We start from the raw sequence: 27,924 nt of genomic DNA on the forward strand, positions 1-27,924 counted from the left end.
CATCCCAATGGCTATCACATGGTGACTGTAGGAATTGACTAACAACACTCACAGGAAAAGAAATGTCTGGACGAGTAATGGTGAGATAGTTCAATTTACCTACGAGCCGTCGATATCTCCCGGGGTCTCCTAAAGGCTCCCCCTGTCCTGGTACAAGTTTGACATTCGGATCCATAGGTGTGTCTACCGGTTTACAGTCTAACATACCAGTTTCTTCCAGGATGTCTAAAGCATACTTCCTTTGGGAAAGGACCACACCAGAACTGGATTGAGCTATCTCAATTCCCAAGAAATACTTGAGTTTCCCCAAGTCTTTGGTCTGAAAGTGGGTAAAAAGATGTTGCTTTAGTTTCTGAATACCATCCTGATCACTGCCTGTAATGACGATGTCGTCCACATAAACAACCAGATAAATACACTGCCCCAAGGAGTTATGATGATAAAAAACTGAATGGTTTGTTGTACTGCGAAGCATGCCAAACTCTTGAACAACAGAACTAAAACGGCTAAACCATGCTCGAGGAGATTGTTTCAAGCCATATAGAGAACGGCGTAACCTGCACACTAAACCAGACTCCCCCTGAGCAACAAAACCAGGAGGTTGCTCCATATAAACTTCCTCGGCAAGATCACCATGAAGGAAGGCATTTTTAATATCCAACTGATAAAGAGGCCAAGAACACATAGCAGCCATGGAGAGAAGCAAGCGGACAGAAGCAATCTTGGCAACAGGTGAGAATGTGTCACCATAATCAGAACCATAAACTTGAGTATAGCCTTTAGCAACTAAGCGGGCCTTAAGGCGATCAACCTGACCATCAGGACCAACCTTAACTGCATAGACCCAACGACAACCAACTGTAGATTTACCAGAGGGTAAAACAACAAGATCCCAAGTGCCATTAGAGTGCAGAGCAGCCATTTCATCCACCATTGCCTGTCGCCAGCCTGGATGGGAAAGAGCTTCATGGGTGCTCTTTGGAAGAGAAACAGAGGATATAGCAGAAACAAAAGCAGAATAGGGTGAAGATAATCGATGATAACTCAAAAAATTGTAAATAGGATGAGGATTACGAGTAGAGCGAGTACCTTTCCGAACAGCAATGGGTAAGTCATTAGGAGACGGCAGAGCCGGGGCAGGTGAAGCCGAAGGGATAGGAAGTGAGTCAGTAGGTGCCTCAGGAAAAGGGAGAGGAGCAACGACACGAGGGCGACGATGATAAACCTGAAGTGGTCGAGGGGGCATAGCATCAGGTGGGGAGACAATGGGAATGGGCAAGACTTCAGAAACAGGAAGAGACTCAGAAGTGGTGGAAAAGAATGGTGAGTCCTCAAAGAAGGTGACATCAGCGGAGATAAAGTATCGATGAGTCTCAAGGGAATAACAACGATAACCCTTCTGAAGTCTGGAATATCCCAAGAAGAGGCACTTCATGGCTTTGGCGGAAAGCTTGTCCTGTCCAGGAGTGAGAATATGAACAAAGCAAGTACAACCAAAGACACGAGGAGGAAGGAAATAAAGTGGTTGGTCAGGGAAAAGAAGGGAGTGAGGAATCTGATCGTGTAAGACAGAGGAGGGCATACGATTAATCAAATAACAAGCGGTAAGAACAGCGTCCCCCCAAAAACGAAAAGGAACGTGACTATGGAGGAGGAGAGTACGAGCTGTCTCAACAAGATGTCGATTCTTGCGTTCAGCTACCCCATTTTGTTGAGGAGTATGAGCACAAGAAGACTGATGAAGAATCCCATGATGAGACATAAACGAAGTAAATTGGGCTGAAAAGTATTCCCTGGCATTGTCACTGCGTAACACACGAATAGAAATATTGAACTGGGTTTGGATTTCAGTATAAAATTTCTGGAAAATAGAAAATAACTCAGCTCGATTTTTCATTAAAAATAACCAAGTACATCGAGAATAGTCATCAATGAAAGTGACAAAATACTGAAATCCTAAAGTAGACGCAGTCCGACAAGGACCCCAAACATCAGTGTGGACAAGCTCAAAAGGAGACTTTGCCCGATTATTCAAACGCTTTGGGAACGAGACACGAGTATGTTTCCCAAGCTGACATGACTCACACGGAAGCGACGACAAAGTGGAAAAACGAGGAACCATCTTCTGGAACTTGGAGAGACTAGGGTGGCCCAGACGATTGTGAATGAGGAGAGGAGCATCAGTGGAAATGCAAACTGCAGGAGATGAATCTGAGGTGAGGTGATAGAGGCCTTGAGACTCACGTCCTATGCCAATCGTCTTCCCCGTACTCCGGTCCTGCAAGGTCACAAATTTATCAGAAAAGGTAATAGAACAATTAAGAGTACGAGTGATTTTGCTGATGGAAATAAGATTAAAAGGACATTCAGGAGTATAAAGGACAGAAGTGAGAGGTAGAGAAGGCAGAGGAAGGGCCAAACCAATACCTTTAGCCACAGTTTGAGAACCATTAGCTAAGGTAACAGTAGGTAAATCAGAGGTAGTAGTAATAGAGGAGAAAAGATCCTTATTACCAGATAGGTGATCAGATGCTCTAGAATCTAGAATCCAGGGTCCAAGAGAAGATGTGTGGGTAAGGCAGGCAGAGGCATTACTAGGCTGGGCAACAGAGGCAATAGAAGCCTGAGATGTCTGAGATGCGGAGGAGCTCGGAGGCTGAGGCAGCGGAGAATCAGAGGACTGGGCCATATGGGCAGTGCGAGGAGGTCTTCCATGTAACTGATAGCAACGATCGCGAGTGTGGCCAAGTTTATTGCAATAGGTGCAATGAGGACGTTGGCCTCTACCTCGGGTACCACTGCGTCCTCCTCGAGAGGTAGTTTGAGAAACTAACACAGAAGAATCTGAAGCGCTATCAGATGGCAAAGTCTGAGTGGACGAGATACGGAGGAGGCGAGCAAACACATCATCCAAGGACGGAACTGATGAACTACCAAGAATCTGATCACGAATAGGCTCAAGATCCGGACGGAGGCCAATAAGAGTAAGGACCATGAAGAACTTGTCAAGCTGTGTTTGTTGAGCCCCAACATCAGGAGTAAGAGGCATCACAGTCAAGAACTGCTCCTTAAGAGAGGCAATCTGACCAATATAAGTAGATAGATCCAAGTCCTGTTGGCTGAGATGGACAATAGCAGAAGCCACCTTATAAAGACGCTGGATATCATTCGTGTATAATCCTTTGGCCTGAGTCCAAAATTTAAAACAAGTTTTATAGGCCTGAAGATGAAGAAGAATCCGGGGATCAACCGATTGCCATAATACACTACATAACTGTGCATCTATCTTCCTCCACTGTACGCGGTCAATCTCAGGGATATCTGCCTCCTAGGAAACCAAGTGATCCTCATATCCTTGACCCATAAACCAAAGTTCAACAGAGGCAGACCAGGAAAGATAATTTTCACTGCCAACCAATTTCTCTGAGGTAATCATAGGAGATCCAGAGATAACAGAGGTAAAGATCTGATTTTTGGTGGTCATATTCACGTATTTGGATCGAAGAAAGCCCTAATACGGCTTCAGATTGCGGCGTGGCACCACCGAAAAAGGGAGACGGCCTCAGATCGCAACGTGGTACCACCAGAAAGGTAGATGAACACTTCCCAAGGCACGTGCAGGGATTGGGGTGGAGAGAAAGTAGCCGGAACTTCGCCGGAAAGGCTGTTGGGAGGGCTGACGGAGACAAAAATCCCCAAAAGAGGTACGTGCAGGGCTCGGATGGGAGAACCAGGTAGGTAGGGATGCTGGTCAGCGGCAGGCGAGGCTGGAGGAGGAGGCGCGTCGCCGGAAAAGGCCTCACGCGCCCTCACGCGCCGGCGCGTGAGATGCAGTCGCCGGCCGGAAAATGGAGCGTGGCCGGCGCGTGGATCCTCTTTTGATGCTGGTGCCTTCACAAAAGTTGGAGATCTCCTCCAAGCGCTCCTTCTGGTATGGTCAGTGTCGGAAAAATAGGTTGCCGGGAAATTTCGCCGGAAAGTTCGCCGGAAAATTTTGCCGGCGGTGAGTGGTTTCTAACGATGATCCGACTGACCGGAAAGTGTTGGGAGATGGGGAGGGTGACCGGAAAGAAACACAGTCACCGGAAGGTTTCCCGGAGTTGATGACACGGGAAACAGGAAAGAATTAGGTTTTCTTCCTTGGCTCTGATACCATGTTGAAAGAGAGAGAGAGAAAGGAGAAAAACCTTAATTCTCATTCATGTAATGTCTACTTACAATTGAGATATATATATATACAAGGCTAGGAGTCCTAACTACCATACATGTGACCTATATTAACAAGGAAAGATAATATACTATAAATACATTATATTCAACAGGGACAAACATCCTTCAATCATATGTTTTTGGGTCTTTTTTTGTCCTCATTACTCCTCAGGTATAACCAGTATTCTACCATTTATTATGGTTGTGCCCCCTTGGCATTCTTCTGTACTATTGTCCATTGTTCTTCGCCTGGAACAAAACATGTGTACATATATACGTGTGTGTGTGTGTGTGTGTGTGTGTGTTTGTGTATGTTTGCATGTATGTGTAGTAGTAAAAATAAAAATCTTACTTTAGCAAGAAGCCAAAGAAGAATAGGGACAAATATATGTCCTAGAATGCAATGTGTTACAACCCGATTTTAATGACTTTCTCAAATAACAATTGAGTAGAATATTAAATTTTTGTATAACTTCATAAAGGAGCAAACTATATAGGAACTCTGCTTAACTGAAATCTCTTACCCACGCTGAAATAGTTCCAAAAGCCACCCTGAAATGTGCAGCATCCCTCCTGAAAATATCCAACCAAAATTTGCTCACGAGCATGTAAAAAAGCAAGGTCTCATATGAAGCAAGAATGGATCACAAGGGAAATCAAGCAAGAAAAAGAAAGATGCTATGAATTGTCACTTCAACATTTGAGTATCTAATTGTTTTCTTTACAACCAAGCTTGAGTTGCACCTGTTGGAACATGAAGTCTTCAGGAATAAATTACCACACAGTGATAAGGATGGTTGATTACTATCAATACAATGGAAGTTCAACAAGTTCTATTTGTGGGGTTAAAAAAAATCTCAGATATCATAGAATTAGGAAGGTCAAGGTAGTTTATGTTTTGGAATGACTGTTTGTCTTTCTTTGGTTTTATCATTATGCGGTGATTATGTTTTTTCTGATTAAAAAATATATCATAAAAGAAATTGTAGCCATGTCCTTAAATGCTATTGAATCAGTATTAAAGAAAAAAAATCGATAGGCAATAAAATATGTATATACACAAAAAAAAAAAAAAAGTACACTAAAGTACACAAGACGCATACAACAGGTACAAAATGGCCAAGCCACAAAAGAGAACACAAAAAACAACTCTCTCCCACAATAAGATCCTAACCAATCAACAAAATCAATCCAAGGCATGGTCATTTTTAATGTACATCCTCACCTATGATAAGAGTTTACTAAGGAAAAAACAATTCAACTCTTGATTCGACATTTCATCATTTTCAAATGCTTGTCATTTCTTTCATTCCACGATGTCCAAAAAATGCATAGAGAAGCGTCTCTATAAACCCTCTTCCCATTTCTACCTACGAAGGAGTCATGCTAGCTTAATAGAGTTTCCATGCTAGCTTAATAGAGTTTCTTTCCATAGTCATGGAAGGAAGTACCCAAACCATGCCAAATAAGGAGACCACCAACAATTTCTATAGAACCCTTGATTTGAGATAGTGAAGAAGAATATGATTAATTGATTTCCCTTCAATTTTATCAAAAAAAAAAAAAAAAATCTATTTGCCAACACCCACCCTTTTCTTTAGAATTGATATATTGTCATTTCCCAAGCAAAAAATATATATATATATATGTTTTAGTCGAGACCCAAGAATTCCAGATAATGTCCAAAGGGAAAGGAATTTTTTTTTTTTTTTTTTTTGATAGATAAAGAGAATTATATTAAATGGAAATAGGAAGCACCAAAATAGTGCCCTCTAAGTATACAGGGAGTATACAAAAGCAGCTTAAAGGCTCGAAACCAAGGGAGGAGGAAATAAACAACAAAACCCCTATCCTTACTTGAGCCTAGCCACTCAAAAAAGCTAACAAGAGAAGAAGGGCTCGAAACCATAAACACCCTAACCCAAGACCAAAGATTAAATACAAAAGAATATTTTAGTCTTTGAAGCGAAAACTCCTCATTCTCAAAAGCTAACAAATTCCTTTCCTTCTAGACTGACCAAAAAATACATAAGGGGGCCATTTGTCAAGCCTTTTTACGGGTTTTCCCAACAAATGCTCCATGCCATCCAATGAGAGTTTCCTTCACTAAACCAGAGAGAACCCAAGCCACACCAAATAGGGAGAAAAGAAGATTCCACAATGCTCGCGTCTTTACACAATGAAGTAAAAGGCGATCCACCGTTTCTACTTCAGAAAGGCATAGAAAACACTTATTTGCCAAAGAGTACCCCCTCCTTTGGAGTTGCTCCAAAGTTAAGATTTTACCCCAGGAAGCCTCCCAAGCAAAGAAAGCTACCTTAGGAGGCACATTTGCCCTCCAAATACTATCAGAAGGGAACAAAGAAGAACCTCTGGGCTCCAGAATAGAATAAAGTGACTTGACTGAAAAAGCTCCACTCTTAGATGTTGTCCACACCACTTTATCCTTGTCCTCCCTTTGCACCCTAAAGGCTTAGATCTTAAGCATAAAACGCTCCACCATCTCAATCTCTCAATCATTAAACGCCCTTGAAAAAAAAAGGGTCCAACCATCCCCAACACCGCCTGGGCTTCAAACATCCGCAACCCAAGCATCTTTAGCCAAGGAAATGTCAAATAAAGAAGGGAATGACTCGCAAAGAGGCTCATCACCACACCACTTGTCCTTCCAGAATCTCACTCTCCTACCACAACCCACACGGTAGGCTAAACTGCTTTTCAGACACAACCACTCCTTTCTAATTGCTTTCCAAAGCCCGACACCATACCTCCCGCTTACGGCCCGAGTGCACCATCCCCCCTCCTCTACACCATATTTGTGACTGATGACTTGCTTCCACAAAGCCTCACTTTCAATGGCAAAGCACCAATTCCACATACTCAAGAGAGCTTTATTCATCAAAGCTAAATTTCTCACACCCAAACCACCTTTCTCTCTTTCCAAGCAAACCAAGTTCCACCTAACAAGATGTGGCCTCTACACAAGAGCTCCTCTACCCCACAGAAAATCCCTCTGAATCTTCTCCAACTCAACCTTACTTTTCTAGGCAAATAAAAGAGAGACATAAAGTAAATACGCATGCTGGAGAGAGTGCTCCGGATTAGAGTTAGTTTTCCTCCTTTTGATATACACTGTCTCTTCCACATTGCAAGCCTTTTTCGAAACCTCTTTTCGACTCCATCCCAAACCACCTCTGATTTGAAGGGTGCTCCTAAAGGCAGGCCCAAATAACAAGATGGCAGACCACCCACTTTACAACCTAACTCCAAGGCCAAATCCTCTATATCGTGCTCCCTTCCCACCGGGATAAGCTCACTTTTCTCCAAATTAACTCTCAACCCTGAGCAAGCTTCAAACCACATGAGAAGTCAGCTTAGATACGTCAACTGATCATGAGACTCCTCACAAAATACCAAAGTATCATCCGCAAACAGCAAGTGTGAGATCCAAATGGAAATGAATTGAGTTCCCTAACCCTAAGAAAAAAAGAGGGATTTGACAAAAAAAAAAAACCATTTTTTGACTGCTTCCAAATCATCTTATCGATATCTTCACTTTTCATAGAATTATCCTACAATCTTGAGAAAAAAAACTCAAAAATAACTAATTCTCAATCATTAAAGTGTCTAAAGAAACAAGGATTCCAATAACCATGTCCCTCTATCACATCCCATAAATCCATCATGGAAGCATCATTGTGCGATGATAAAGCATACCAAGAAGGAAAAGATACACACAAAGGTTACTTCCCACATCATCTATTCTTTCAGAACTTCACCCTCATTCCATTACCTCCTACAAAAGGAACCATACTATTAAGGATATCTCATCCATTCCTGATAGCTTTCCAAACCCCTAATCCTATACTCATCTCTCATGAAGCAAGAATGTCAATCCCATTATTTCTTCACATACTTCCCTGTTGTGGCTTGTTCCCAAACAACATCCTCTTCAGAAGTGAACCACCAGCACCACTTAACAAGGAAGGCTTGATTAAGAGATGTAAGACTTCTAATGGCTAGACCACCCTTGCTCTTATCTAAGTATATAGTAGCCCTTTAACTAAATGAGACCTTTTCTTTAGAGCCTCACCTCTCAATAGAAAATCTTTTTGAACCTTCTCTAGTCTCAACCTTGTCTTTCTAAGGATAGCAAACAAGGACATGTGGTAGATAGGCATACTTAATAAAGTGCTTCAAATCAATGTGAGTCTTCCTCCTTTAGAAATGTAGTGTCTTTTCCACATTGACAACCTTCAACTAAACCTCTCATCCACCCCAACCCAAACTAAATTTAATATAAATAGACCACCTAAAAGCAAACTTAAGTAAGAAGATAGAAGCATTCTTACCTTGCAACCAACTCCAATGCCAACTCCTTCACATTAGCTTAACCCCTCCACACCTAATTGAGATCAACTCACTTTTATCCAAGTTTATTTTTAGTTTTAATATTCCTTCAAACTACATGAGTATCCAACTTAAATAAACCATTTGATCTTGAGAACCCTTGCAAAATATTAGAGCATTTTTTCCCATCACCTTCAAACTTGACAAAAAACCACCTTTCACGACCTTTTCCAAGAGACAACTCAACACTTTCATAATCAACACAAAAAAATACATTGAGAGAAGGGCCTCTTGTCTTAGACTTATAAAGCTCTAAACAAAATCGAAGGGAGTTCTATTAATAAGCAATGAGAACCTTGATGCGGATACGCAACACCATATAATCAACCCAATCCATTTCTTACCAAATCCTATCTTTTGAAGAACACTATAAAAAAAGTCCAATTAACATGGTCATACGCCTTTTCAATATCAAATTTACAAATTAGTCCACTAGAATCATTCTTCAACTTGGAGTGAATTCTATGACATTTTAGGAGAGAATTCTCAACTTCATTGGCTAATAGACACCAATTCTCAACCTGGCTTACCATTTTACACTTCCCTTCCTCCTGTTCCATTATAATTCACCAAGCATTCCAACCTCCTTAACTCTTTTTCAACTTTTAAAAATAATGTTTTCCTCTTTCTCTTTGCAATTTCTTAACCCTTCAACCCTTCTTTCTCACCTTCATTTTCTTAGGAAAGCCAATATTTCTTCCTTAAAGCCCTCAGTCGACATTCCTGACCAGATGTTGAATACAATCAAGCTAATATTGGGCCAATCTTTTGAAAGATTCGCCTTTTCCTTGTCCTCATACGTAGATACTACTTTGATACCATCCTCCAAAGCCCTAAGACTCTTAAAACCCCACTCCACTTGCAACTAGTTAGAAGCACCCATTAAAGGAGAAGAGAAGATTGTGCTCCCAAAGGTAAAGGAAGAACTAGGAATTCTAGAAGCTTCCGTCACCATAGCTTCATCCGTGCATAAAGAACAACCCACCAACAACGCAATTTCCTACCAAGGCCCCATCTCAAGGTTGATGAAGTTGTTTGTAACTCCACTCCACAACGAAATAATTGTGTTGCCATCATTGTTCACAATTGGGAGTTTCACATTGTGATGATGACCATGGCCAAGGGTGCTCCTCTTCAACGAAGCTCCAAAAGATCTTTCCACTAGGCTTTGAGAGCTTTGTGATTCATTAAAAGACAAAATTGTTTTCCTATTACATTTAGGATTAGGAGTAAACCTATAAATACCTAATTAGAGTTAGGTTTGTTAACAGTTTTTATTATTCATATTATACATTAATTTTCTTAAAATCTCCCTTTTGAATTATATTCCAAGAAGAGTGTTTTTATAATCCCCTTCTTTGCCATTGCACCACAAAATCAAGAAAAACAAGAGAATAAAGATTCAAAAGCAGATTTCTGAGTCATCAATGTCTTTTGCATTTTATGCTTCCAGTTAAAACATGACTTAGTTACTTACAAACAGAAAGACATGCCTAATATGTGAGGGTAATAGTAAACATAAAGAAATCTTACCATGTTCAGTTTTTTTGTTGGGTAGACATGCTGAGATGCATGCAAAGAATGGGGTAGCTCAAGAGTTGGGTCATAAGAACCTTCTTCAGGAGGTCTCATTCTCAAGGTAATATACCAACTATAACAAAATGAATGGCATTAGTATCCAAAAATTGAAACTTAGAAATTCAACTAAATGACAAGGGATTCCCATTTCAAATATAGCTAGACCAAGAAAATTGTAAACGAGTTCAAGAAAGAGGAAAAATAAAAGCAACCTCCACTAGATATAGGTTTAATATTTATTTTCCAAAGAACTTGAGTAAAACAATATATGTCCTATCTTGGATGTAAAATCACATACAGTTATACCCAAACCCATGTGAGTTACACTTGTAATTTAAGCATTTTCTAACCCATTGTTATAGTACTCACAAGTACAAATATACATGAAACATTTCAACAATTTCCTTATCAACAATGAATAGGCAAATAAGGATAAGATCTTAGAATATACAAAAAACTATTAGGAAACAACCAATCATGCAATCATAACTTAAATCAAAGTAGCAAGCATTGGAATAATCTTGATTCTTCAAGCATAGAAGGTAATATTTTGTATCACATTTTTCATTAAAGTATCTCCATAGTGACTTATTTCTTCAATGAATTCAGAAGAACAAAATGAGGTTTTTCGGGTTGAAGGACAGTGACCAATCCTCCCCTCTTGTCAGGAGATTCACTAAATTTAGGTCATGTTTGGCAATACTTTTGAAAATAGTTTTCCATTCTCCATAATACAAAAACAAGAAAACATGTTTAGTAACCAAAAAACATAAAATATGGTGTTTTCAAAGAACAACGTTTAATTATTTTCAATTATTTTCACTTGTTTTAAAAAATAATTATACAAATATGGAAAATGATTAAAATAAAGCACTATAGATAAAAGTTATTTTTAAAATATAGAAAACAAGTTAAAAACATTTCAAATTCAAACTTTTGTTTTACAAAATATCAAAAAACAATTTTCAAAAACAGTTCTCAAAAATTATTTTTCAAAATTATTTTCAAAAATGCTTCCTAAACAAAGCCTTAGATTCTCTTCTTAAGAATTCATCATTGTTGTTTAACAGGTAACCTTGACCTATCAAACCTTCAAGTCTATCAAGGTCCAACTTTTATAGCTAATTCTCATCCAATCAAGGCATTGCAAACTGAAAGCTACAAACCCTCATTGCTCTAACGTTATGTTATAGGCATAGTTTTAAAAGGCTCAAGACACACCAAGATGCAAAATACTCTTAAAGCCTAAGGTGAAAGGCGTACCTAAGGCGCAGGCTTTAGTGAAGTGAGTCGTACCTTAATTTACATATATATTTTTATATAATATAATCAAATTTAACAATCATTTATTTGTCCTAAACACATAAATCATCAAATATCATCCAAAATTTCAATTTAATCAAGAAGGTCCCAAAAAGGTACGTCTATTTTTCCTCTATTTTTTCTCCTCTTTTAAAAGAACAGGGACCAAACGACGTTGTTTTGGTCTCAAAAAAAAAAAGGGCTTCTCTTCTGCCCTCTGCAACTCGTCGTCGGAGAAGAAGACCAAAAGAAGAAAAAAGAGATAGGGGATCAAGGTGCACCTGTGGACCGCGTCACACCTTGCACACCTAAGTGGCGCCTTCGTGAAAGGGCGTCACCTGCCTTCAGGCAAAGCGCCTGAGGGTCGCATCGCACCGCCTGGACCTAAGTGCGCCTTTCACAACTATGGTCATAGGGTGATTATATCACAACTATTTCTTAGGCTAGAATAAACAATAAGCCTTCAAGACTATGTCACATACAGAAGTCTAGACAAAGACTAGTATGATGGACGCATTCTCTAGGGTGACAAGGTCATTCTTTGTTATCTACATAAATAGCCTTTTTTTTTTATCAAAAACAAGAGATGTATATATATATATATATATATATTTTGATAACTAAGAAACCTTCCATGGCCAAGCCCTTAGGACTCTCCGTGGGAACACAAACCTCAGGGTGTTGACCGTCCCGCAACAACCAACACCGGGTATATTTAGGGTATCATTAGTGGCAAGATTCAAACTCAAGACCATGTGCCACTTATTGGAACCACACTCCCCAGTGTTCGCCCTGACCAACTAGAATGAAAACATAAGAAGGATGAGAAGTCTTCCCTACAATTACAAAAATACCCAATTGTTGTCCTCTACTATACAAGAAGTCTCTACGAAAGCTATCTACATAAATAGCTTCAATGTAATATTTTTCCTTAATATGCACATTTTTCTTTTTCTGGCCTATTTTACAAATCAGAAAAGGTTCATAGTCATTTTCTTTCAATGCACATATTTTGAAACCACATTTTCCTTTAGTATCCCAAATATTTATATATCATGTATAAATGTGATCAAGATATGGTAGAAGATATTTTCAAATCTAAGTTAAATTGCATACAAGTTAGCTATTTAACTCATTTAACTAAGAAATACATGAAGCGAGAAAAACACAAAAAAGACAAAAAAAAAAAAAAAAAAAAAAAAAAAAAAGGGAAAAGATGAGACTTCCAACAAAGAGTGCTTAAGCAAAAAAGTTAAAGAGTCGCAAGAATCAGTGCTTGCTATATAAGGTGCATCATCCTATAAGTGACACCAGACCATTCATATTCATGTTATGAAGTCTAAGCTAAAATTGAAAAGAAAGTGTTACCTGTCAATCTTCATTTCCCTTGCAGTTCTCACTTGATCCAGGAATGACTCCACAGATTGACGATCTGAGCCAGGATTTTTCTTTCCCTGTGAGTTAGACAACTGCATGTTATGGTTGCCTCATTTTTTATTTAACCAATGCATCCAGTAGAGATCATATTCCCAATATAAGACTATCTCAAGACAAGGACTACCAATACATATGCATGGTTGATTTAAATAAATGAAGAAATTTCCAGATAGCAAAATCTTGATTTAATCAAGAACTTAAGCAACTCCAGATTGCACAGTTGCATGAAGGGAAACAGAAATATAGTTTGGGAAAATTGTAATTATTTTAGTATTTTTACAAAGTTATTGTGGTTAATAATAAGGCTATGCATACGACAGAACTTCCACTAACAAAAAATTGCATACATGTATACAGTTTCATCTATGTCAAATAGAAATTGCAAATAGAGCAGCAGAAAATTAGTGAAATGCGAGAAAGATGTTCCACTCAAACCCTAGCAGCATGTGATCTTTACATTACAGATGGCATGATCAGGGTAAAGGACAATAAACAGAAGGAAATAAAACCATAACAAGCAGTAGTTTGTAGATACTGTAATCGAAATAACAACCACTAAACTTTGCATCCTACCCATCCAAATGAAAATGGGATGTTGTTTCCTGTTCCCAATGGCACTGTAGCAATAGGCGGTGGCTGAGGTAATTTGAGATCAGAAACTACTCCAAGGAGCCAGTTCGCTGTACCATCCCCACCTGCAACCTGCGAACTAGTGATTTGAGTTTATCTTATATAATATATTGAGAAACCAAAATTTTTAAGGTTTCATTGCGCAAAAGTTGCAAGTGATTTAGAAAAGTAAAGGTATTCCAAGGGTAACATTTATTATTTAACAAATGAAGTACTCACTATTATTTTCAATCTGTTCTGAATTTCAGAGGCCAAAATATCTCCACTGTGCTTGAGCTTTTCTAGATTGGAATAAAACTGATGTAGAACCTTATCAGGAGCCTCATTGTCCAAATCAAAAACCTGAAATTAGTAACGCAAATGTCCAATCAATTCAAAAACTAGTTCCATAATCAGCACTACAAATCCTATCTTTCAGAATTCTTTTTCTGGGGGCAGGGAAAAATTACCTGGTTTTTATTAAGAAGTGCACCATATGTACAAAGAAGTTCCCCACCTAGCTGACCACCACTTTTGGAGTTGATGAATACTAACACAGGGCTGGAAGGTATATGGGAAGCATTTCTAACCTCTGATTCTGGAAGAAGTATGTAATTTGGAATATAAAAATCTTTCAAAATGTTCTCAGATTTGGAATTGTCCATTATCACCTCCCAACTGCATAAGAATGTCAAAAAGTAGCCATCATAGTTGGAAATCCAGAAAAAACTAATCAAGTTGTTAGGCTCATAACACCAACGAGAATGCCACTTAAGACAAGTAAATGACAAAGAATACCAGGCAAATTATAAGTATGTTGAAGGTTTAACTTCCAGAATAATCCATCAACTACTGCAATTACCTGGTATGGACAACTATCTATTGTCTGTACCACATATATATATGCTTAATTTGTCATTATTCTAATTTAGCACGTTGGTTATAGATGCAAATTTAATACTAAAACACAAAATCAGTATGACAGTAGCAATCATTCTAAGTGCACCTTCAGGGCATGTTTGGAATGCCGGAATGGAGAATGGGAATGGGAAATCAATTCCATCTGCTATTTATTCATGTGTTTGGATTGTTTTTGGGAATGGGAATAGGATAAAAATTCAGTGTTATGAAATTCAAATCCTACTCTCGCTAGAATTTTGATTCCTCTCTTCTACATGGTATTATGATTCCCCCTTTTTCATCCTATTTCCATTCATATTCCCACAAACCAAATGCACCTTCAATGTGCAATGCAAGCCTTAGGCAGAACTAGATGATAAATCCATCAAAAACATTCAGACAAGGTTTGTTACACGAAAATTGGATCTGATTTAAAAGTTTGAATTATATGGAGTTAAAAACTTTTCTTTTATGGTGTAATTGTTGTGTGGATTTAGTTTAGTGATCTCACAGCTCCAAATCCATTGGTAAATAAACAACCAAACTGAAAATATGGATTTAGGCATCCAATTTAAATTTCAAGTTCTGATTCCTCAGAACCAAAGGGAGCCAAGTTTGAAACAGAACTATGGGAGAGCTTTGAGTGTTGAAAACACTAAAAAACATCAAAATGAGTGAGAATAGAAACATTAAAAATCATACAAACAACTTTATTCTGCATTTGGTAACTAAAGTTTTATTAGAATTGTTAATCCATATCATGGATTTAAAATAAATCCTGCTTTTACTGTGGCATTGCGAGTTAAATTCAACACCAGATGCATCCATATAAATCACAAACAAGTAGTAGGTTTTGAATTCAGGCCTCCAACTCCAACTACAGTTCCTCACACAACCAAACATATCACCCATGCATGTACAAGAAGCACAAAAAATGATAATCAAATTGCCATCGTTATCGTCAAGAAAAAATTCCATCGAATGAACACACATCAAACAAAGCACCTAAAACTCTCAACAACTCGCCTCCCTGTTTTCACGAACAGGCAAGAATTCTAGTCCGAGTTTGAATTATTCGCCCTGTTTGGTTTCCAAGAAACCGAAGGGAAGGAAAATAAACCAAAACTTGAAACCAAATTTTCAGTTCTTTCGATCCACCGGACAACAAAACAATAAAGTCAGTTAATTCAGAACTAGCCGGGCGGACTTAAATCCAGCTTTCCTTGTATCTTCGGAATCTCATTTACCTCGATTTTCTCGGCAGCCAAACAGAGTAAAAAAAAAGCGAGAGAAAGAGAGGCGAGAGGCGATACCTTGAGAAGATTTAGAGTAACTCTGAAGAGGAGGAGATTGAAAGCAAAGAGTGGTGGATTCCGAAGTAATTAATTGGATGGAAATGGATTGCTTGTGAACCCGGTTTGGGGACGACGCGGGGCTCGGGGTTCGACATTTTCGGGTAGTGTCTTATGTTTTGGGAGGGAATGAAATTGCTTCTTTTCTTCTAAATGCAGCTCTTGGGCTTTTGATTCGATACTGACTTGGACGTCTATGGAGGAGACACGCGTCACATGTCCCCACTGGATATCGCACGCGGCTACGCGGCAGCGCTGAGTGAGTCTCCAGGTGAATTGACTGATTCAACCCCCGTTTTTGTCATCAATATGATATGATTTTATTTTTTGAAGAGCATTGGCATATTATTAAACATAAGTTAGACCGGAGAATAAGACGGAGAAAATGGTAAAATTCTCCATTCAAAAACTATTTAATAAAAGAAAAGTGTTTGGTATTTAAGGACTTGTTTGGCAGGTATTTTTTAGAATAATTTTCTATTCTCTAAAATAAAAAATATTAAAAATATAATCAAAAACTATTTTTTATTTTTTATTCTTAAAAATAAAAAATATGATATTTTTTGTTATTTTATATTATTTTTCACTTTAAAATAATAATAATAATACAAACACCGGCTCATGCGTTTTCCACTCGATGATGAGCTCGATTTTATTTGAAAAATGATTTTTATTGATTATGAAAATGACTTAGAATCGCCACTTATTTTTGTTTTATTTTTAAATGGTAAATAAAATAAGAAAGAAAACCATAAGTGTGGCTTCTTATTTGAAAAAGATGGTCTGTGAAAAATCGTATCGGGTTCGGGAGTCAGGTTATTTATCGGGAAGGTACAGTAAAGACCGTAGCACTCCTCTAAGTCCCTAAAGTCGGGTCTCTACTAATAAAATGAAATAATCATGACAATTGATTAGTGAATCAATGAATACCAAATGAAAAACATAACAGAATATCCAAATGAATATGAGAGGTAAAGAACGTACTTGAGTGATGAACCGGTTTACTTCAAGGGAAACAAATGTTAGGAAACAAACATAGGATAATTGTGTGCATATCATGGAACAGAGTAAATCAATCATGAATAACAATCAAATTGATCGATCGATCAATCAATCAATCAATCATAAAAGCATATATGTGGGGCCCCCACCAAAGCCTGTTTATTTTTTTATGAATTAATTCTATAAATTACATTATTCAGAATTACGGAATTTAATCTTTACTTATTTCAAAACATTTTAAAAACAGAGGAGACGCGAGAATTGCGTGCCATAAAGGAAGATGGCAGCAAAACTTTTGTTAAAAAAACGGGTTTTTGGAACCTAAGAAAAATGTTAAGGATGGAAAAATTTTGGAGATTTGAAATTAATTAAAAACCAGAATTGAAGAATTTATTTACAAAACATGGTTTAGGAAAATTATTTTCAAAAATAAAAAAATGATGAAATGAGAGATGGCACGTGGCATAAGGATGGCCATGCTAAAGGTGGCCATGCAAGATCCTCATCAATGAGGATTTGATTAAGTGTTCCAAGGGTTGAATTGTAGTCAGAACCTAAGATTGATTATCTGATATGACCTTACTAGTCTTCCTGATGGACCTCGAGATTCTTCAATTTCGATTCTAATTCATCCCCTTCATCTTCACCCTCTCCAGATTCGTTATCATCTTCTCCTTCAGGGTCATTCTCATCCAAGGATCCAAGAACATTAGGAAATTCATTAAATATATTCTTCACCTCATCAATGCCCTCATCAGAGATGAAATTTCCATTCATGTTAAGCAATTTTAACCCAGGCTTATGCACCACAGCGCGAGTCAAGCACCTAGCCCCAGCCCTTCTCATGAAATTGGAGCTCAAGTCGACTCCCTTCAATTGAGCATCGCCATCTTCCAATGCCTTGCTAATTTGGATAGCACCTTCATCCCTCAGTTCAGTGTCGGCCAAGTTCAGCTTTGTGATAAGCTGCTTTGCTGCTATACAAGCAGCTAAAGCAGGAGCAGCTTCAGCTGTTATATCATTTCCAGCCATCTCCAAGACTTCCAGTGCAGAAGCAGATTCCTTAAGAACATTGGCTATAGCAACTGCACCCTCATCTTCCAAGTTCAGGTAGCTCAGGTAAGCCTCGGTAAGATCTGCATGCTTGGCAAGAGCTTTACTAAGGGCAACTCCAGCTTCTACACCAAACATGTTGTCCCGCAGATCGAGATTCTTCAGATTGGTAAAGGTCTGAAGAGCTTCAGATAAGGCAACTCCTCCGTCGGAGCCTATCCTTGTAGAGGAACATCGAAAATCCTCTAACATGGGAGACTGCTTCACTACCTCAGAAATAGCAAGTGCCCCTTCATCTCCTGTCATATTATTATGAAATTGAAGGACCCTAAGCTTCTCAGTAGAAGGGATTAACTCACAAACTGCTCGAGCAGCTTCCTCTGAGATCCCATCATTCATTAAATAGAGCTCCTCCAAGCTACTTTGTGATTTCAGGAGCGCCCCAAACGCCCTAACACCCTTCTCACCCAAAGCATTGTTTGAGAGGTCCAGAGACTTCAAAACACAACCTTCAAGAGCCTCAGAAAATATAGCCATGACTTCAAGAGCTTCCCCTTCCGATCTCCCAGCAATAAAATCTGACAGGTCCACTTCCTTTAACTGATCCTTGAGAGAAGCCAAGATAGGCTCTGCAACACGGGCTGCGCCTAAACCAAAGCTTCGATTGCTGAAACATATCTTAGTATAAGAATTTCCTGGCTCTTTTAATGGCCTCAAAAGCTCCTCAGCTTCCTCTGCCTCAACAAATGCTCTTTGGCCTTTAGATATATCAAAAACAGTTTCACAGGCTTCATTAAATGTCTTAGATGTTGGCTTCGCTCCATCCACCTTGGTTATAGGGCCTCTTTTAAGAACTTCGAGGATTAGCTTACTGCATTCTTTGGCATAAAGCTGCACTGCAGAACCTCCATCACCATCTGGCTCCTTTTCATAATGCTGGTTTGCAGTGGAAAAAGCTACTTACTTCGATCTGTTTGGCATTCTCCCTTACTTCCTCTTTGCTGAGACTACCATACTCTCGAGTGAAAATGGATGGAGTGGAAAGATTGTTTGCCATTCGTTCCACAAGCAGTAGCCGAGTGGTCTGGCTAGGGGGCCATAGTTTGATAGAAAATGCCCGGCCTTCTGGATTCATCGTTGTGGCATCCATTGCAATGGAACTACCAATATGGGCTTTTTTTTTCTGAAATTTTTAGTAGGGTTGTGGGTGTCCTCTAGAGTTAAATGGATAATAATGAGGAAATGAAAGAATGGCTGGGGAAGGACGAGAAAGTGAGAGAAAGTGGAGGGAAAAAGAGCAACTCAATTGAAAATGAAGCAGCGAATCTCGAGTATAGAAGCCAAAACAAATGACTCGTATGAAACACCCATGTACAGAATGGGGAGAAACAGATAATACAAAGGAGTGGAGCTTTTTTTATTTTAAAAGGGCATGGACAAGGAATGAATACCCCATAAATATGAAGTGACCCATTTCATCTTCCTTGTCCTGTGGGCTCAAAATTAGTGCGTCAAACCAGAGGAATGTCTAAAAAAAAAATGAGATGCGAGAAGGCTATCAAACATTGAATCAAACAATCAAAACACAGTTAGATCATGGAGAAACACGAGATGAAAACGCAATAACCAAACCAAAGCTGACTCACAAACGATGCAGAAGAAATTACCTGAAAAAGAGATGAAGGAAACATGATGATATAATGAACAATGAACTCCAAATAAACTTACCAGGCAATGCTTCTCTCAAACCAAAGTTTGCTCGTCTCCCACTCAACTTCCTATGCTCAAGCTTCCTTCTCACCCTCCTCCTCTGTAACAGCAACCCCCAAAAATCCCTAAAAATCTCTCCCCTCTCTCCAGCCAAAAAGCAGCCTCCCTCAGCAAAAGCCCTCCCCTGGCAACAGCCAAAGACGCTCCTCCATAACGGCCTGAAGATTCTCATGCCACGCGTCAACGCTGATTGCCTCCAGAAAAGAACACTGCCCATCCACCCTCTCATGCACGTGTTGCCAAAAATAAAAAAGGTTGTCAATGCTCCCTAAAATGCCCTTACATATATAGACCAGGGTCTATGCATATTTAAAAATATTAAAATTAGATTAAAAATATTTTAAGTTTTCAAATAAACTTTTATTCTATAAAAATAATAAAGCAGTTTAACATTCTCAAAAACTATTTTTTAAATTTGTTTTAAAAAATAGTTACCAAATTCTAACATTTCTCAAAAATGATTTATGTCATTGAATTTAATTTTAGGTTAAAAAAAAGGGAAAGTTAGGAAACAATTTTTAAAAATAGAAAAAAAAAACCATTAAATAACAATATTTTTGAAAATTTTATTTGAATTAGTAAATAAATAAATGAATCAGAATATTTAAAATTTCTTGAAAAACAATCATGATACTGGCTTTTCTTTTAAGGAAAAGTGCAGAGGCAATTTCCTGTACATTGACTTATGGTCACAATTTATCACTGGAAATGTTTTGAATTTTTTTTGAATAATTAAATAGGGTTTTCCACTTTTAATATATTTCCCCATTTTTTATTTTTTAAAATAAAATATTTTATACAAAAAATAAATTTCCTTATACAAAAATATAAATTTACTTTAGATTCTTAAAAATTATTTTTAAAAAAAAATTAAAATTGTATTCCAATGGATACTAAATTAAAAAACAGACCGTTGTATGAAGTTTAAAATATAGATTTCTTATCTCTTACCTTATTTATGCAATTTAGAATTTTAGATTGTAATAATTTAAAGTGTTTTTGGCAATTGATTTTAGAAAACATTTATAATACTTAAATAATAAATTTTTTAAGTGTTAAAAAGGATAAAAATGCTTCATAAAATCATTGTCAAACGGACTCTTATTCCAATCATGAAATAAATTTTATTTATATTAATACATACACATTTATATAAAATACAAAAAACTCTAAACCATTCATCATATTTTCGGTTGCTATTGAAATATATATGTATATCAAAGGTTTATGAAATATATTTTATAAAATAAATAATAATTTGTGTATTTTATAAAGATACACATAGGGGGTGATAATTTGTGTAAAGTGGCCCGTGCCGTGTCAAAGTCCAACACTTTATTGCAAAAGTTAACTTAAATCTAATGAGAATAATAATCGTCTTAAAAATATAAATTCAAATACTTATTATATTAATTCTTAAATAATTAATACATCATGTAACCTATTTAATAATTGAGTATTTCTATTTAATCCTCGATTAGATGTTGATTGTATAAATCTATTTAATTAATATTTCAACTAAATATGTTAATAACTTAATCAATTTATTTATTTAAAAATAAATTAAAAATGAATAAAGTATAAGTTAAATAGTTCAAAGTTATAATTAGATTAATAAATGTAATTATTAAATAGATCAATTCGACTCAAATTCATGATACATAAATCAATAAAAAAACTACCTATTTATTAAATAAATTATATAAGTGAAAACATAATTATACTTAGTCTAAACCTGCAAAAGATGTATTGATGATTCGTGTCAAACTTTATCACTTATACTTAAGCAACTCTCGCTTAGTAAAGTAAAATCTAAATGTAAACCCGCATAATCGGAATGGTTGATATCACACATTTAGTAAAAAACTCGACATCGAAAGGATAGTAACGCGACAAATTTAAACAAAAACAACAAATTTATTATTTATGTTGTACATATATATATATGGCTAGTATTTTTTATTTATTTATTTTTAATTTTCTAGTGTTTTCCTCTTTATAGTTCATCTTGTGAAATTCTACTACAAAAGGGATGAATTATGAAAACAAAACGATAAATTAATACTATAAGAGTTGGATGGACAGATTCAAAGAGTGCCATCCAAGGAGAAACGGGGAGACCGTATTATAAATTTATAAGGTCCCCAACGGAGGAATGAAAACGGTGGTGTGACGAAACAGTGAAAAAACGGGGAAAGTAAGACGGCGTCGTTTTCACAAACGGAAGTAGTTTTATATAAAAGCAGCGTCTTTTCAAGTTTCAACTTTGAAGTTTCGATGTCGGGCCAAAAGGTACGCATCTTCTGCTTTCCTCATCTCTCCTCTTCTATATCTCGATAGGGATTATGGGTTGGTCTGGAAGTTTTGGGGTATGCTTCAAATGAACCTTTTTTGTATTTTGGAAATCATGGGGTTTTTGGTTTTGGGTTGATTGAGAGGCTATTGTCACGTTGCAGATTGATTAGTTGTGTGAAGGGAAATCATGAATTGTTGATTTTGATAATCAATAAATGAAAGATCCCACAATATTAGTAGGTTTGCAGATTTCAATGATGAACAAATGCTGGTCTGCTTTGTTGAATGGATGTTCTTGCAGAATGAATAGGTGTTTTATTGGGGTTTAGTATATGTCAACCCATTATAATATGCCTGGACTTGTTTTGAGCTGTCTCCCCTGTTATGAGATTCTTGATGTTCTCACGGTTTCTTAAAAATGTATATTTTTCCTCAATGGTACAGGCAACCGGCTGAAGCCCTTCTTCCTTCTTAGTTCCTTCCTCTCTCTCTCTCTCTCTCTCTCTCTCTCTCTCTCTCTCTCTTTCTCTCTTTCTCTCTCTTTCAAGTATTTTCATCGGCATATTTGATAATTCTTAATCAGGTAATTTTTGGTTGGGATTAATCTGTGTTTCATGGCTTGAATAGAATAAATGAGTTTAGTTCTCAGGCCTTTTTGAAGGTAGATTGCTTTTGTTAGTCTGATTGCTAAGTTTTGGATTAAAGAATTCTGAACGGGAATCTCTTTGTTATCTATCTTTCCAAAGAAAAATGCATTTAATGGTATACTCGATAGATGCTTTTGTGTGATTATTGTATGATTGGGAACCATCATCTTATACAAGGAATTTGGGCTACAGGGCGTGTGTTTACATAGAGTACGTCAATTTCTTTTGGCAGCTCATTATTTTCTGGAATTATCGCTGGATATTTCCTTGATATTGTTAATTATATTATTTGTAGTTTCTGATGAATTTTTCTTAATATAAGGAATTTGTGGGAATAACTGTGTGTCATATTTATGCTATGTCAAGTGATCAGTTATTTACTCATCCTCTATTTTATTGTTCGTATTCAGGTGGACCTCATTCATGAGGAAGGTTATGAGCAAGCTTGGAGATTTAGATGTAAATTCAATTGGCTAGTGGCCAAAAATCAAAATTATGCTCAGACATGGAGCTAATGTGAACCAAATTATATGTGCTTCTATGAGTCAACATTCTCCAGAAGAAAAACTAATGAAAATGTTCCATTTAACAACAGGGTGAGAAAAGGCCTGAAATGAAGGACTCTTGGAAAGGGTAATGACAATGCTCTTTACTATTCATTTAGATGTTGCTCTGTCTTCCAACACACAGTTGAGAACTATGTCATTATTGATGTAACTGGGTTTTCAAACTGGTTATATGTATTCCTTCCTTTTGTCTGTAATATACAATTCATCTCATTTCTTGTAGTGCTGCCTGCTTTTCCTTACATGGCTAGATGATCATTTGGTGGCACCATTCCAACAATTTCTTTGGCATGCTTTTTGTTTTTATTTATGATTTTCGTGATTACTGAGATAAACTAAACTGTTGTTAATTTATCATCTCCTAAGGTGGGATTATCAAACCAACAAAAATCAGAACTATGCAATACTTATCCTGAGGATATATATATAGCCCATGATGCTATAATTTCAAATATCAGTTTCTTATAAAATTAGAGAATTGAAGCATGCAGTTGTTTACAAAATTGCATATTTCAGAATTTGGTTTGGGATGTAGCTCTGACCACTGATCACAAAGTTGTGAACAAGTAAAATTTTCATTAACACGAGTTAGTCTATGTTATATGGACTGATTTGGGGTTGAATTGAGATCTTTATTTAGCTACTCTGCTTCCTGGTTGATTCAAATAGAAGGTCATTGATCTACTGAGTTATATGTCTGCATAATTTTGGCCAAGAAACTCCCTTAGTTCTAGCTTGACTTGACAATGCACCAGTTTAATCCCAGTTGTGTAGCCCTAATCTCAGAGTGCAAGTATAGAGCCTATGATCTTAACACGTGTAATCTTGATTACAAAATGTCCCCCTTGATTGGAAGCATGTTCCAGAACTCCAACATTTGTTCCATTTTCAATGTACCTGGTATCTGGTATTTTAATGGTGTTGTCAAACTGTTGGTTAAGGGCATGTTTGATCTTCCTCATCATGTTCTAAATAGATATGCCCTGCTCTTCTGTACCTCTTGTGTTTTCAGGACTTCAGTCCAAGCTTCTGATAATAAATACATTTGAAAGTACTTAATAGACAGCAAAAGCATTCCATCCAAATGAAATCGTTCCCTTTCTTTACATGGCATCTAACATCAGTTATTGAATCTCTCTATTCTGTATATAGGCATTTAATAGTATTAAGATAGGACTTTATTTGCAGCCTTTCATCTTCTATCAATTCTTTTATTTTTAGGTGGTGGGCATGCATGGGGTTAAGTTGTTTGTAGCTGGTTTTTCCATCCATCCACAAAATCTTATTCATGAGATCATTTGTTAATTGTAATTATTTCCTTATAAAAGGTGGATTTGTTTATTTGAATGATGTCATTTGCGTAGATGTCCAAATTCATCAGCTCTTTGGGAAAATCTTGATGTTCTGTTTTATTTTATTTTTCTAAGCATCTAGAAACATCCAGATTTCTTTTATTTCTGATCAGATATTTACCTTTCTTCAATTTGAATGTTTCTAGATGGTAGATTTTTTATTTATAAGATTGTCATCTCTGTCAGTTAACTACAGTATTACGTGGGATAAAAAAATAGTCATGTATAGCATAGAGTAGTAAGGTATGTTACTTGTTCACATGAATAGGTGTTATGCCTTTAATAAACCATATATTCTATGAATCATTATGCATAGATTCAAATTTTCAGATGATTAACAACAGAAACCACTATCACTCATTGAATGTTAGGCCTGTTGGGTACCTCATACAGAAACTGATGGTTTATGGATGGTTATCTACCATAACTGTGTACATAAATGATTCAACTTAAAAGGTGGATATGTGGAATTCAAAGTTTGGAGGGAGGTTCATGATGTTCTATCTAGGTAATTGTTTTTTATTTTTAAGTCGTTACTTGAGAAAGACTGTCCTCCTATTTGTTGTACCTATGATTGATAGGAAAGTTGGTGATGTTTCATGTAGGCTAACTGTTCTTTTTCCACAAGTTGTTGCGTGAGAAGGATTGTCCTCCTCATCATTGTCCCTACAATTGATAGGTTGTTTTGAGGAAAGTTCAAGGTGTTTTATCTAGGCCAGATCTTTTTGATATAATTGTTTGCTTTAAGAAAGATTATCCTCCTCATTGTTGTCTCTGTGCTCAATGAAAGATTATCCTCCTCATTTTGTCCCTGGGATCAGTGAAAGATTGTCCTCCTTATTGCTGTCCCTGAGGTTGATGTGTGGTTACGTGGCACAAAATAATATGTGTGGATAGCATAATATAGTACAGATTTCATGCTATCCCCACATGAACCCTGAAGTATGCAAATAATGCGCGTAGATAATATCATCCAGATTATAGCTTGAGCCTACTAATGTTGAAGTTGTCTTGAAGCTTTTGAACACTTCAGCCATACATAAATCAACAATATCAAGGGTACCTACCAAATTTGTGAGCAAGTCAACTTAGAGATGCAAGCTGCTTATTTTAGTAGCTTGTGTGTGCACAAGGAATCTCCAAGTACTGTACCAAGAAATAACCTATTTGAGTATAAGGTGTAAATATTCTTTAAACTTGCTACAGGGAAGAGGGGTGTGCATGTAGCAACAAACATCGAAACTTGAGGCTTATCTAATTATGCAATCGAGTTATTTAGTACAGAATGATGAAACTTATATTTGACATTTGTTAGCCTAATTCCCATTTGTATTAGAAGAAAAACAAAAATGTTATTTTAGGATTATTTAATGCTAAGGTAAATGGGTGGATGGAGTGAGGAAGCAAGCCTTTGGGCTTGGTTAAATAATTTGTTATTTTGTTTTGAAACCTAGCGGATCAAACTCATTGTATGGTTAAAATTGTCTGGTATAGTTTGATAGAGGCAGAACTATCAAGTGCCACGCACATTTTAAGGTTTACACATTTTATACAGATGGGAAAAACCTTGAGAATCTTTTAGCCTTCTGTGGGTTAACAGAGCATCTAATGCTATAATAGTCTGATTTCATTTGCAAGTGATTGTAGTACTGAATTTAAGTCGTACATAGTTGTGATACCTATCGCACTACTTATTGAAAGACAAATAGCTCAAAATGTGGATGGTTTTAGGGGATTAGTAGTAATATTGTTAGTCATTCAATCCTGTGTTCCTTGTATTCCAGTTTTTAGTTTGAACTGTTTAGTTTTCTGTTTCCCGTGCATTGCCTTTCCAAATCATAAAAAGGAAAAGCAAAATTGATGTATATGAATAGTAGAAACAAGTTTAGAAATGAGCGCATCAGTGAACTTTATAGAAATTCTACCGTATGTGGCAAGGGTGTTCAATTGAAACTGTGGCACATGATTTGTCTTGCAGTTTCCCAATTACTGGGTTAAGGCATATTTTTTGCATGACTCTTGACGATTTAGACTATATTTTCTGTCAACTCCTAAAAGCTACACTGTTATAATCCAGGGATCTGCTTGTACATATAATTGTTTTTTAGAATGCTCATGTGATGCCTTGCTACTTCTGCTTTTGTTCTGGATTCAAGTTGAGTTATTTCTTTGGCTCCTCTCTTTCCACTATTCAAGTTGACCCAGTATCTGTTCTGATGTTCTTGTTACATGTTTTGTTCAACAAACTCTGCAATTCTAGTTTGACTTGAAAAGGCTTCCTTCCTTCTTGTCAAAATTATAATCTCATGCAGCCATTATTGTAGACTGCAGCAGTAGAGCCTATGACTTCTATCATATTTGATTGGATTTGTCATGACCCTACGAGTGGCAATCTCTCATAGATAATACATGCAAGCTCAGCAAATTGTCCCTATATACACAACTTGAAGAAAGCGATCAATTTCATAATACAAGGTTAGGAATGTTCCCAAACTTATTATGTTATTGACAGGTGTCCTAACTTGCTGCTGCATTCTAGTTAGTTCTTAGTTTTTTCATCCTCATTCCTTGCTTGAGATAAGTGGATTTGGAATAACTTACAAGGTCAATTGTGCAATGTAAACTGCACAGAAATTTACAGTTTTTCCTCATGAAAATATGTATACGACAAATTTGATCCCCCACTAGCTGCTTCTGTTTTGCAGTGATTCCATTTTTGTATTGGGATGACACCATATCGAGGGATTGGATTTATCTTCTCTGGGAAGCGAAACATAGGATTTCATTTGCTGTGCATTGAAACATCCCCTTTCATCTCTAGAAGGTTAGCAATATTTATTAAGGCATGTAGGCTAACTCATCACCATACTGTATGTTTTTTAAAGAAAGATTCTTCCTCCCCTTAGTTGTAAATAATGCTTGTGGACTCTATTACACGATTGGTATATAAAATATTTTATGGATATAATCACAGGATAATGAAGACTGTTGTTTATAAGTATGGATCTCGTATCTATAATAAACCGAAAAGTCTATGGATCAGTCTTGTACAAGTAACAATTAGTAATATTTATTGGGGCTATTGTACACATCACAACTGAAATTGATTATATAGAGAGACTAGCAAATTTGTGTATTGACAGTCAACTTATTGACCATGCAGGTGTGATCTCTAAGAATCATTTCTGCAGAAGCAACCTCCAGAATTCAGAAGACAAGCGATTACCCTATGAGTATGAGAGGTAAGCATTTGATGGTGTTTTGGTATATGAAAACCTTAATTAGGAAACTTATAAAATCTATATGCCACCAAACATGAAGACAAGAAGCTAAGAATATGGTCTGGTAATTTAATTAATATGATTTTATAAATTTTATATCATTGTTTGTCTTTGCATTATGAGGGGGTGTCTCATTTTCTTCAGAGAAAATAAGGGGTCTC

The 27,924-nt window shown here is 36.8% G+C and overlaps 1 protein-coding gene, 1 long non-coding RNA gene and 1 pseudogene across 5 annotated transcripts in view; 1 reads left to right on the forward strand and 2 right to left on the reverse strand.

The window, feature by feature from the left end:
* Positions 1-19,721, reverse strand: part of LOC100265853 (diacylglycerol kinase 5) — a 29,419-nt gene extending 9,698 nt beyond the window's left edge. The window contains exons 1-7 of one of the 3 annotated variants that reach the window (XM_010645957.3): positions 19,581-19,721; positions 14,016-14,223; positions 13,786-13,908; positions 13,510-13,638; positions 12,868-12,953; positions 10,153-10,270; positions 4,734-4,782 (exon numbers count right to left, since the gene is read on the reverse strand). In XM_010645957.3, coding sequence (XP_010644259.1) covers positions 4,734-4,782; positions 10,153-10,270; positions 12,868-12,953; positions 13,510-13,638; positions 13,786-13,908; positions 14,016-14,210 — 700 coding nt within the window. In that variant the 5' untranslated portion in view covers positions 14,211-14,223; positions 19,581-19,721. The other 2 variants (XM_002281614.4, XM_010645958.3) reach the window with 2 other exon arrangements.
* LOC100253732 (RAN GTPase-activating protein 2-like) lies at positions 17,238-19,574 on the reverse strand (annotated as a pseudogene).
* A 2,080-nt stretch (positions 19,722-21,801) lies between the features above and the next one.
* On the forward strand, positions 21,802-27,882 carry LOC104877523 (uncharacterized). Of its 2 annotated transcripts, none has more exons than XR_784593.3 (5): positions 21,802-21,914; positions 22,975-23,197; positions 26,807-26,957; positions 27,188-27,306; positions 27,646-27,882. It is a non-coding gene; the product is annotated as an uncharacterized LOC104877523 (long non-coding RNA). The 2 variants fall into 2 exon arrangements; XR_784594.3 differs by having other exon boundaries at positions 21,902-21,991.
* Positions 27,883-27,924: the final 42 nt, after the last annotated feature.

The sequence above is a fragment of the Vitis vinifera genome, chromosome 19 (assembly GCF_030704535.1).
Source record: "Vitis vinifera cultivar Pinot Noir 40024 chromosome 19, ASM3070453v1".
Classification (NCBI taxonomy): domain Eukaryota; kingdom Viridiplantae; phylum Streptophyta; class Magnoliopsida; order Vitales; family Vitaceae; genus Vitis; species Vitis vinifera.